At 46.2% G+C, this 12776-nt stretch overlaps 1 protein-coding gene across 1 annotated transcript in view; it reads left to right on the top strand.

The window, feature by feature from the left end:
- Positions 1-9130, top strand: part of LOC144723275 (E3 ubiquitin-protein ligase znrf2-like) — a 33751-nt gene extending 24621 nt beyond the window's left edge. Inside the window, exons 3-5 of the mRNA XM_078601879.1 lie at positions 720-825; positions 1558-1650; positions 1789-9130. Coding sequence (XP_078458005.1) covers positions 720-825; positions 1558-1615 — 164 coding nt within the window. The 3' untranslated portion in view covers positions 1616-1650; positions 1789-9130. The remainder of the gene's footprint in view (positions 1-719; positions 826-1557; positions 1651-1788) is intronic.
- The last annotated feature ends 3646 nt before the right edge of the window (positions 9131-12776 follow it).

The following is a 12776-nucleotide window of genomic DNA, read 5'->3' as shown; positions in this document are numbered from 1 at the left end:
AAGGGAAGTCATAAAATAATAAAAATAAAACATAATAAAATATTATATTATTTTATTTTATTATGTTTTATTTTTATTATTTTATTACTTCCCTTCTACGTGACTTTACCGAAAGAACCAAGAAGATGAATCCCTGCAGTCACGAAAGCTTTAAATCGAAATTTATATGGGGGATGTTTGTCTTTGTGTGTGAACTTTTTTCGCACCGTACGTAGCCAACCGTGCTAATCGGAGGCGCTTGAGTTGTCTGGTTACCGAGCGAGGAGCAGCGGCTGCACGCGGGGGGGGGGGGGGTTGGTGGCGCACCTTGGGGCAATCGCAATAAATCTGTGTCAGATCCCTGGCTGTGATGCACAGGAATGAAACGCGGTGTTTATTGCGATGGTAGCACGGCGGAGCTAACCCTTAGGCCACCACTCCTCGCTTTGTGAACAGGGACACTCGCGCATCGATACGCAACACCACTGTAACACAAACCAATTTGATTGAAGCCGCGCTACGTTTGCAATGAACCTGCGTTCGATTTCCGGTGCGCGATGCTCCAGACCGGTGGAAATTGTTCATCTGAACCTGACCCCTGGGTTTTCCCACGGGTGACTGGGTCTAAAATGAGTGCCTTGTGCGGTGTGTCAGCATTGCTGCTGGGGAGAAACCGTACATGTCTACTGTCTGCAAGGCTAAACGAGTTTGTCTGATCATCGTCTTGTGTTTGTGTTCAGAGGATGTGCTGGTCAAGGATTCCGGGGAATGTCCCATCTGCCTGGACGACATGGATGAGGGGAACACTATTGCCCGGTTGCCCTGCCTCTGTATCTACCACAAACAGTAAGCAGCACTGATTCACCACTTGCGTATATCTCATCATCATCATCATCACCATCACCACCATCATCGTTCATTAGCCATGATCTATCCACTGCTGGACGAAGGCATCCCCAAGTCGTCGCTATCCCTCGTGGGGTCGCGATGCGACAATTTGTCCCGCTCCATGGGTAGCACGAGTTTCACTTTACAGGGTGATCCATTGGTAGATACCCCCACTAAAATAACAGGGTGGGATTGTAGAGGACACGAGGTTTTATTTCGACGACTCTGCACATCTCCCAATAAACTCGGCACACTCCACCGTAAGATGTGGAGTCGTCGTTCTCTCTCAATATCAACAATTGAGCAGAAAGCGAGTATGTGATTAGAATCGGTGGGTTATCCATAAACGGATCATCCCGTGTTTATACACCAAGGCAAAGAGCAAATAACTTTATTTAAAAACCGCTCTTGCAGAGCCACACGTCAAAGTTGAAGAATGACTCGATCGCGCGTATTAACATTAAACAGAGACGTAACCAACCCTCTTGGCCGCTGTGTGCTTGATAAACAGGATGGTGAATGCCATGAATTCTGATTGAACGGTTAAAGCATAAAGCCGCATGACTCACCGCCCAGCAAACACTAATGACCTCGGGGTTGTTTTTCTGTGCCACATTGGCCAAGGTCCTTTGCATGCACTCGAGCATTCGCTGCATTCTGATGCCCGCCGGTGCCTATCCCATGCTGCAGGTGTATCGATTCCTGGTTCGAGGTGAATCGATCCTGCCCAGAGCACCCTTCGGACTGATTCTGAAGCACAACCAAGAGGCGCCCGTGACGTTTGTAAGTCGATCCGAGTTTGTTGTCGCACTGCCACGGGATTTCCCCGCGCCGCTGTCCGCACGCAGCGGGAGGGCATTCGTCATAAGTCACGCACGCAGACGGCGATGTTAACCGCGTGTCTGACGTGTTCTCTTTCAGGGTGTTTTGAACGGCGGTTGGCATTGAAGAGGGCACGCGCACCACCCTATGTAGAGTTTTAGGGAACCGGTCGATTGTTGGCAAAGCACCACGGTAGCACAGGAGATTTGTGAATCTCTAAGACATTGTGCCTGGCAGTTCTTCAATTCAAATTGTCTTCGACTTTGCAGGCCAACTGTGAAGATTAAAGCACACAATGGAGTTTTTTATTCCTTGAGGAAAGTAACAAAGCCATGTAATCTCGGTATCACAACATTCTTTTTGAAAGCAGAATAAAGTGTACATTGAAAAATGATGAATTCAAATGGAATGTCACCTTTTAAGTATCTTAATTTGTTTGAAGTCATTCTCACCCAACCGGGTGTGCCAGTTGACCCAGAAGAGGCATTTGGCAGGCAAAAGAAAATGCACCTTCATGACTTCATGACTAAGCCTCCCCTTCTCGCCCTCCTGGCTCATGCAATCGTCGGCTCGCCAACACTTGCGGTTTCTGAAAAGTGGCATCAGGTGGTACCGGAGCGTCCAGGGGATGTGGTGAACGCGCACCAAGCGGGAGCACGGGGGCTGCCAAGATGTGAACCAATGAGGACACTCGGTGGGGACCAGCACCTTACGTGACGCACAGCCATGAACTCGATACAATGGGGGGGTGTGTGGGGGGTCCATCAGCTGGAAGCTCCTCCCACAGCGACTTGCGAAGGAATGGCACCAAACGTGCCTCACCTTCGTGCGCCTCTGCGCGCCTTCCCTTGGCCTCTGCGGACAACACGCCGTGCGGACATGCCACTTGAGCTCTGTTTGGCGCGTTAAGAATTGTGAGCACGGGATGATTGGGTTCCCTGGCTTCCGGTGTTTGGAATGTTCAACCACTGCGTCCGGGCTTCTTCGCTTCACGAACCCCCGCCAGATTCCACGCCCTGCTCGTGTGGCTTGTGTGTGTGTGTGAAACGTGTGGCTCTGTTTGCTAGGAGTATACGCCAGCACCTGTTGTGTACAGTCTGCACACGTGCCATTAGGGCATCGTATAATCAGCTGTACCACAATCAACCTTTATACATAGGAATATATCTTATTATATTTGTATGCCAAAACTGTACATAAGAGAATGCGGTGGGTTTTTTTTAATTTCTGATATTTCCTTTTGGGTGCTCGTCGTGAACGTTTGGGGAAAAAAATGCTTTTTAGAGTAAATGATGATCGTAAATGTCAGCTGCTTTTATAATTGCAATCAACTGTGTTCAACTGTAAGTGTAATTAATAGAAATTAACATGCAATTACAACCTGGTGGATTGATTTAACATGTTGCGCTATATGCTGATCTTCCCGTCGGGTTAATTCTGCAACCTTTGTCTGTCCACTTAATTTTTGTTTGTTTTTAAGCGCAATCACAGCCATATAACCTTTTTGTTTCGGTATTCCGCAGGTGGAGTGCCTTAATTCTAATGGCAGTGTCTAAACAAGTTCCCAAATTGGCACTTTCAAGAAAATACATTTAATCCTCCAAATCCCTTATCCTCCGCCCCTTCACGTTCATAACACCCATTCGTACCTCAAGCCCATACACTTGCGTTCAAAGTCCTCCAGAGCCCTCTGATCACACGGATAAAGATAACAACCCTCTAATAACTTAAGTGGAGGCATTCTAGGGATTGACAAAAAACCGCATCAATTCACGTCCTGTATACCAGCCAAGGATTTGCCGTGCGCCGCACAAGGGTGTTCGGTTTATTATGCCAAATGCTAATCGTCTGGGTCTTTATTCCACGCAGGTTGTGACGTGAAGGGGATAAATAACCGTGCTGGTCGTTGTTGTTGGTTAATCTTGTTGGCACTGGTTAGTCTCTGAAACTTGTGTACGATGCCTCAATGTTCTTCGTCTTATTTTGCTTATAGACATCAGCTGTTATGAAACCCATTATTATTATTGCCCCTTTACATAGTAACATTCTCACAATAATGTTGCCAGTAGCAGCAGATTAGTTGCTGCGTAATTGGGCCTACATGTTATGCTGATGAGCAACATACTGGTGACAAAATAGCAATATAGAACAGAGGGGTACAAAAGCCAAGTAGAGTAGACGGATCCCCTAACAGTGAATAGTAGGCTCCACAGTACATGCGACACTGCTGTGCCTCTTAGATTTCCCTCGATGGAGCGGCTTGTCTGCGAGTGACGGAATGGTTGAGTGTGCTTTTCATATCAGAGGGGATGGAAGCAGCATCCAATGCCATTTGCAGGTATACCGGGGATTAAAAGCACTTTCATAAACGTCCGTTAGGGGGCAGCACATACTAATCTAAATGTTGATTGTACGTTGAAGCCTATTTTTGGATTTATCAATCAAGCCTTTTACTAATTATCTTTACGAAAATTAATGACGAGCACCACATTGATAATTTTTTTAAAAATCGAGTGCTGCTGTTACGGCCAGTGCAGTGCATTCGTGCGCGATTGGCGGGCTCCGTGATTGCAGAGGACCTGCCGAACTTTGATCGCGATCAGGTGCGAGTGGATTTTACGCCAGACCGGGAACCATGTACCATGCTTTCACAAGTTGCACCTCGTGAATTGTCCCCACCAGGGACGTTATCCACAGGGTCGATTGTTCTTGATTCCGTTGCTCTTTTCGAACCAACCACCCAACCAAGCGACCTCAAGCAAATCAGCAGGGGCCGACTGGGACCGCCTGGGACCGCGTCAATGGTTGGTTGCCGAAAGGCAGGGAGATGATGGTCCATTTTGTATGGCTTTAGGAGTACGATGGAGGGGTCTGCTGGAGACAAATACTTGATAACCCACAAAATATTGTCAAAAAAAGTAGGCTCTCATCGACCATCGACAACTCAAGTGTGTGAACATGAGCGAATTATTAAGTTCATTATTGAGGCCATCTGCAGCATCTGCGGGGAGACACGGTGCAATAAAACATATATTAAAAAAATAGACTGTTAAGTGTTCCAATTAATATAGAATGTTATCTTAAAATGCACGTGTGGGTAAGTGACTTTCCAGCACGCCCCTTCATTGAAGTGAAGCATTTTTTTTTTGTAAAGCATTGTTGGTGTTCACAACGGTCTCGTCGTGTGCTTCGCTCAAGAGCAGTAACACCCGGCGTGCTCCTGACTCGGGATGTAAGTTGCCAAAGTGATCCTGTGGAACAGGCACTGTTCAAGCACAAATGCTGTGCAACATTCCCCTGCCTTAGTGAGCTGGACCATTGGGAACGGTTCACGCTGAAAAATTACTGGACTTGAAATAGTGTATCGCCACTCGTAGTTGCTGCTGCTGCTGGATTCTATCCTTTGGGGGTGGGGAGTGGTCAGTCGATCGCACATTACCGAAATGCATATATTCCCTTTCGCACTTTAAATTAATTGAGGGTCCTCGTAAGAATATGGCGTTTGGAATGGTTCACTGGTGTGTGGTTTGCTGTATAGGAGCAAAAGCTTTCAAACGTGGGCCAGTTGTGCGTTTGTCTAAATGATGCATACACCCAGGGCTGCTTGGGAACTTTGAATGTATAAAGTTTGTGGCCCGAAGTGGCATGTTGCAAGCCTGTTGTGGCTATAATGTTGCATTGCAGAAGCAAAGTGGATAAAGCTGGGCTATTCCATATGTAATTAATCTATTACTCCACCGGTTATTGGTTTGATTACTCAACTGAACTGATAACACGAAAATAGCCACGGATGACGCTAGACGGGAGGTAATGGGCGAGGCATGGTGACATCATCAGCTGCGTCACACTTGTCGTGTCCTGTAAGAGGTTTCCCACCTTCGGGAAGAACCCAAATGATCGACCACAACAAAAGTAGTCGATATTAAAATTTGACCGATGAATATACTTAATGAATTCATTATCCCATCTTTAAAATTAAATGTTTTAGATCCTCTGAAATATGTTGTTCTGATAGAACCACAGTATGTCATGGGCAAAACAAAATATCAGATGCCTTCATAATCTTTATAATAAATGCATTTAATTTTTCACTCCATTAAATTACATTTTGAAAAAAAATCTCAATTTTTTTTTTACTTGTTTTACATACAGTGCTTATTATCTACGGTAGATTTTAAACTGCCAGATATAAAAAAAAACTTTCTCTAAGCAAATATTAATGATACGCTCTTTATTTTTCTGCAGCGTGAAAATATTCACGTGGACATTTATAAGTCTTCAACGATGCAGTGGTCACACGTACCTCTTTTCCACTTTACAACCGAGCCACGCCAGAGCCGTGCCCAGACAAACCCGGTGCAGCTATAAGAGACGCCAGTTCTTCCACGACGGAATTCGAGTTGTGTCGCTGATGTCGCAGGCAATGGCACATCGAGATACTTGTAGATAATGTCACACCGGGCCCCACCTCTGATCCAGCATGGCTGGGCATGAGCCAGATTCCGATCTTTTGTTCAGCCACCCTATCACAATGTGGATCTGGCTCGTCACGCGAAATAGCCAGTGGAACACCACATCTACTATGAGGGCTCTGCCCTGCGGATGTGGCAGTGGAAAATTGGTGACACTGTCCACAATAATCACAGCTCAAAGCAGCCTTGTTTGGATAACAGCGACCTCACAGTAGCCTTTGGGTTTTTTTGTGTCATAAGAGGTTGAGTGGTAGTGATATGTGACAAGATATAATCCAGAGCTAAATGAATTAAATGTATTGGCTTTGTGCAATTATTATAAAATCATAGTAGGCATTGCTTTATTCTGTCATATATATTAAAACATAATTTTGCAAAACATATTTACATTTTGACATGTATCCATATTGGTGCCATAATTCATGTAGATACAATTCACATCTCCATACAAACATTCAGATTTGTTAATTGGTTAGAACTGATGTAATGATAACATTTAGAGTTTTATAATGTAGTGTAAAATAAAAAAAAATGTATAGGTCGTAATAAGCAACAGTGTGTCAGGGAGTACAGTGACAAAGGCCACTCCTATAATCAAAGCTAAGCCTTTAGTCCCTGCTCTGCTTTCAGTGTCAACATCTGTGATGCAGTCATTTGCATTATCTGCATTAACCTGTATTCAGGTTCATTGCACCTTACGAAAATCCACGACGGATTTGGAACTAATCTCCGATAAACTGTTGCCACTTTCTATTATTACGAGGCAGAACGTCATGGGGCATAACTCAGCACTGCTGTTCTTGATTTCATATCAAAACTAGTGTCAGTGAGAGGCCCTGACTGGACTTTCGATGAGGTTCAACGCACATATACGGTGTCATTTGTATGAGAGAGAGAAAAAAAATCACATCCTTAACTTTTACAGCCTTTCGTGTCGGTAATTCGTAAGGCAGCACGACGTCTCGTCGAGAAACCCGGCGTTCACTGCGAAAAGAATGAACGACGATCGCTGTTGCGGTGCGAGTGGTGAGGAGCTGCGCTCATGACGGTGCAGGTTGTCGCTTGACGGCGGAGACACTCGCCCACCCTTGAAGGGGACGAGCGATCGTCGAATTCGTCGGTGCGAACGCTTACCAGGGCCCTCTCGACGTGGCCGTCATCCATCGCTCGAGAGCCTCATCCGACTGTTTTGTCGCGCGCCTTCAGACGAAACGCGCGGGGCAAACTCGAAGGCCCCCCCCTACCCACGCGGACACCGGGGGGAGTTTTCTTGGATGCGATTTCACCCGACGGAGCCAAACGGCTGTAACCGCATGCGGGCTGCGCCAGGCCATTTTTGTCGATCGCTCAGAATTGGATTTGTGCGCCACGCATGCTGTTTTCAATTTGGCTGCCGAGCAATGCATCGCACGCGACGAATGGTGCAAAGCTATTCACGGTGGACAGACGATCTCGCCCACAGCCTCTTTAATTTCATCTACGAATCCTCGGCAACTGGAACCCTATGAAAGTGGATGGTAATTTCACAGGTCACAAGACAGGGCTTCTCGCTCCGACGTGGCTTTCAATTTCGGACGTCGAAATGTTCTCGGCGAGGTCAAACGTTTATGTTTTTGCGCGGCGTGGTCGTACCGCTGGAATGTGTCCGGAGACGCGAGTCTTTTTTAACGAACCTGGCCCACGTGGCATCGCCAGCGATCCTTGTCGCTCGGAAAGTGGGAATTGAACTCGCGGCTGCAGTGCCAACGACCAGCTCAGCCGACGTCCCTCGACATAAAATAACGGGGGGTTTAATAATAATTCCGATAGTTATTTCAACTTAATGCGAGGACCTTTGGCATTGCAGTTTTTGCACTTAAGGGTGCCAACTTCACTGAAAACGGACACTTGAACTAGGAAATGTCCACATCTATTTTGCTAACTGTTTAGTTTAAGTGGATTGTTTTCTTCTAAAATAATAATGCTGCTGTATTCTACTAGAGAACATTCCATGGTTTATTTTTTTGTATGTAGTGCTAAACCTTTCTGCTGTGCAATGTTTATTAACCGGGGGCCACCATGCGCAAATGTCATCGTGACATTGATGTATGCGCTCATTTCTCTCAGTCGCCCACCGTTAATGGAACGTGCGTGCATCAGGACACGCGCACAACACAGTGTGTTGGAGATGGGTCATGGGGGGGGGGGGGGTTTCAAAACTGCAGGCTCTTTCCTCCGGCACACTTGTTGTGTACCTCCTTTTCCACTGCACAACTGGGCCACAACCAGGCCCATGCCAAGCCAGCCAAGTGCGGCTCAGGATGTGCCAGGTTGTTTTTGCACCGCACCACCCACAATAAACGTGTCGAGTCACGTGTAAACGTGACGCGGTGACGCGTTTGTCCTCGCTGTGTACTAACTGGCATCACTTGCAATGAATGCGTCATCAGCGAGGCCCTGTTTGACCCCGAGTCGCATTCAGAGGGCTTGTGAGACAGCGCATCACTCTGCGGTTCCGGCTCGGACAAGGCAAATATCCAGTGGAAATCCACCCGTGCCGTAAGTGCCCTGCACTGGCTCGGCTTCGATGTGACAGTGGAAAACGGTTGTTGTTGACCATTGAGGCTGTAATGCGTTGATTGCAAGGATTTCAAAGGGCCAGTCAAAAGTTTTTTGAGTGTCACCAGAATCAGCCACGCCGACCTAATGAGAGAAGCCTATTTTGAAAACTCTGATTTTGTGGCGGTAATATAATAAAGTCTATTGGCTTTAGGGGTTGTAGGACTTTTAAAAATATATATATAAAGCGAGTGCTCGTCTGTGTACTTTTAATATCACGTTCTCAATTTTCCGCCCGCTTCTCATGCTCTCCCCGCTGGGTTGGTGGATTTTGTGAATATTATTCACGTGTACTGTATTGATCTGCATCGTGATTTGTAAAAAATATATATATGAATTATAATAAAATGGTAATTTCATATCACACATGACCAGCGTGTGTTAACGGTTCATTATTCTTGTGCTTTGCCCACATTAGACATTGAGCAGGGTTCATACTCTTAGGTTTTTTCGGTAAAGTCACGTAGGTAAAAAATAAAATTAAAATTAATAAAAGTAAAATAACCAAATAATTTTTTCAATAAAATTAAAATGAATGAAAGTAAAATAGATAAATAAATATGTACTTTTATTAATTTAAAAAATATTTCTTTTATATTTTACTTTTATTAATTTAATTTTTTACCTACGTGACTTGACCGAAAAAAACTAAGAGTATGAATCCTAGCAGTCACGAAAGCTTCAAATCTAGAATTGAGCAGGGTGCCTGTGCAATGGTGGTCATCTAGAACACACCGTGCAATGCGTAACGACGGGATGCACCGATCCACAAATACGAAGAAGACATCGCGACGATGATACACTCCACCACTCCTGCCGCGGTTATCTGGGCTTGACCACCTGCATGTGAAACTGTCGTTGTTGCGTTGCATCTCCGTCAGCCATTCGAAAGAAGAAGGGTGCCTGGACATCTTGCACATCAGTTTTGCACGTAGGCATGTACAGTACTGTACAATATTTACAGAATAAACTGCACCTGGATGTGGTGTAGTGGTGATGTAGCGTGAGTGCGTCACGCCTCTTTCTAAAGGGGTGCCACGATGACGAGATGTTAACTACCTCGCCTGGTGTACAGGAGGTCGTGGGTTCGATCTCGATCTTGACGCCTGCTGTATATTTGGAGTTTGCGTTTCTCTCTCCCCGTGGTCTCGCGGATTTTTCTCCGGGTCCTCCGGTTTTTCCCTCCACATTTAGAAACACGCGTTTAGAGTGTTTGGCTGCTATACATTTCCACGCGATAAACAACTTCGCTGAGCTATCATTTGTGGCCAGGTCGCTTCTGAAAAAGATCAATATAGCTCAGTGGGCCTTACCTGGTAAAATAAAAACAAATTTGTTTTAATTAAAAACTAATTTATTTACAATTGCTTGTTGCAATTAGTTTGTTGTCTTTCCCCATAGCTGACTACGAACGGTGTGAAATCAATTAAACGTACGCAGCGTTATTGGCAGCATTCGTTTGCTGCAGGACTTCCAATTGGACAACTTGCTCTAACGGGAGGACATCGTCAAGGTTGCTATCTCCCTCCGCACTATGAACCCGATGGCCTGAGTTCAATTTCCCCTGGCGCTCGACGTCGCCCTACACAATCTTTACGGCGTAGATCGACAAGCGGCAGGTCGTGAATGAATAACCCAGATTGGCCCACGCAGTTTAAGGCGCAAATGGATAAATTCACGCACAATTAAACCGATTGAGCCAAGTGAGAGGGCCCGTGTGTTATTCTTCCTCCCGCAGTGTCGAGCAACGAGAGAGAGAGAGCGAGAGACCCAGCGTTGAAAATAAATTGAGCCATCAAACTGCCCGCCCAATTGGCACCTGGGAAACCCCTGGCCGTGCCGAGATGCGTTCCGTAGCCTCAACGCAACCTATCATTGACCAACTGCACCTCGCACACAAACGCGTGAGTTTTCAACTTTTTTTTTTACAACAGCTCTCTGGAGTCCCCGACCTTTATTCCCCCTCCAAGTTCTTGAAATCGATCTTTAGTAGTAGGTTTTTATTCCTTTTAAACTGGTACAAAACTGATACCTTTATTCAAGGCATCATAAAAGAGATCTCATAGTGTAAATGCTTACCCCGAGCTCTCAATACTCTGATATTGCACTGTGTGTGAGTTGTACGCCTTCTGGTGTCATCTGGTCCAACACCAATGGGGACTAGGCTCTAAAGAAAGCCGTCTCGGGTGTGGACCAATCAACTTCAAGGGCAGTGCATATTATTATCATTATCAGAGTTGCTTCTTTTTGTTTGCTTTTTTGACTACTTGTGTTGTGGTTATTGCAAACATGATGCCTTGAATAAAGGTGTCAGTTTTGTACCAGTTTAAAAGGGTAAAAACCTACTACTATATTTTGCCACTGGTAAAAGAGATCTCATAGTGTAAATCGATCTTTGTTCAGAAGCTCCGATCACGTGACCCCTCTTCACCCACGATTGGCACTGTTTGGCTACGTACGGTTGCAAAAGAAGTTCCGCTTGGCGCACATCGAGCGTAAAGCTTCCGAAGACGCTCCCAGCACGTGGCGCGAGCGAAGCGTCGTCGGTACGCCGAGGCCGAACGAGGCGCGGTGGAGCCAGAGAACATAGTGGGGAGAGCCGTGACAGCGCATAAGAGAAAACAATAAACCCGACGCAGTGACTTTTGCAGCGGCTTCGAGATTCAGCAGAAGGAAAGGAAGCGCTGGCGAGGTTTTGGAGATGCTGTGGGAGACACGAAAATCGTTATTTAGACCGGAGGAGGAATCCGATGAGCTATGAAGCTCTTTGCCCCCCGCAGATCTCCAGTATGGGCGGGTCAGCAAGACGTGGCCATTGACCAATCACGGGTTGCCCGACAACATGGCGCTGTTCTGTTCCGCCCGTTCGCCCCAGGAAAGCCTCGCTGAGTCTCAAGATTCTTTTTTTCAGGAGGGTCCTGCCAAGTGTGTTTTTTTGGTCTTGCAGTCGTTATTTCGTCGAGAAGAATAAAACAACACCATCATCATCACGCCAACTCTGGTTATCATCGCAGCAGCAGCGGCGGCTTTTGGCGAGCCCACCGAACACAGACGGCGATCATCGCATCGGGGGCTTTCAGATGCGCTTCTGCGGCCGTCTGGAACGCGCTCTTCCTTCCGATATTAGGAAACCGTTGGCGCTATGCACTTTTAAATCGTCATCATTGATTAGCATGGTTGGCTATGGACGGTGCGAAAAAAGTTCAACATAAATACATTTAACAAGTTACTGTCATATTCTTGGTTCTTTCGGTAAAGTCACGTAGAAGGGAAACAATAAAATAATAAAAATATAAAACAACAACATTCTCACGACGTTTCGACTGCAACACAAGCAATCATCATCAGGTGATCATCAGGTGATGATGATTGCTTGTGTTGCAGTCGAAACGTCGTGAGAATGTTATTGTTTTATATTTTTATTATTTCATTGTTTCCCTTCTACGTGACTTTACCGAAAGAACCAAGAATATGAATCCCTGCAGTCACGAAAGCTTTAAATCAAAATTTAAGTTACTGTCATGCCAATATTGGTCATTTTCGGGTCATGTATCATCATTGTAATGTTTGGCCAAGACCAGCTTCATTGTATCGGGGTGTTTTTCTCTCTCTTTATTCCCACTATGGGAGTAAACCGAAAGGCCGATAGCTCATTGCGTAGCTTTGCAACCTCTTTAGATTGCAGGGGGGGCGGTGGCAGCTTAGGGAGGTCTTCATCCAGCGGTGGATAGACCATGACCGACGATGACGACGACGATGTCAGCTCTACGCAGAAGCAATCTCATGCCACATCGGGCGCGCCGGCTTTATTGTCTCGCCTTGCGATTGCCAAACCTCTCCCCACACACCACCCCACCGCACTCCCCGCCTTTGGTTTCTCGCCGCGTTATTCAAAGCAGATGGTGCGGGGTGCTGAAGATGAAGAAGCAGATGAAGGAGGAGGAGGGTTGACGTGCACACCGGGGCGGGGAAGGGAAGGGCGCGATGTTGATGTGGGAGAGAGTGCGGGGAGAGCGA

Source organism: Lampetra planeri, chromosome 17, assembly GCF_965212315.1.
Source record: "Lampetra planeri chromosome 17, kcLamPlan1.2.h2, whole genome shotgun sequence".
NCBI classification, from domain to species: Eukaryota; Metazoa; Chordata; class Hyperoartia; order Petromyzontiformes; family Petromyzontidae; genus Lampetra; species Lampetra planeri.
Note: the sequence above shows the minus strand (reverse complement) of the source record. Positions and strands in the feature narration are given on the sequence as shown.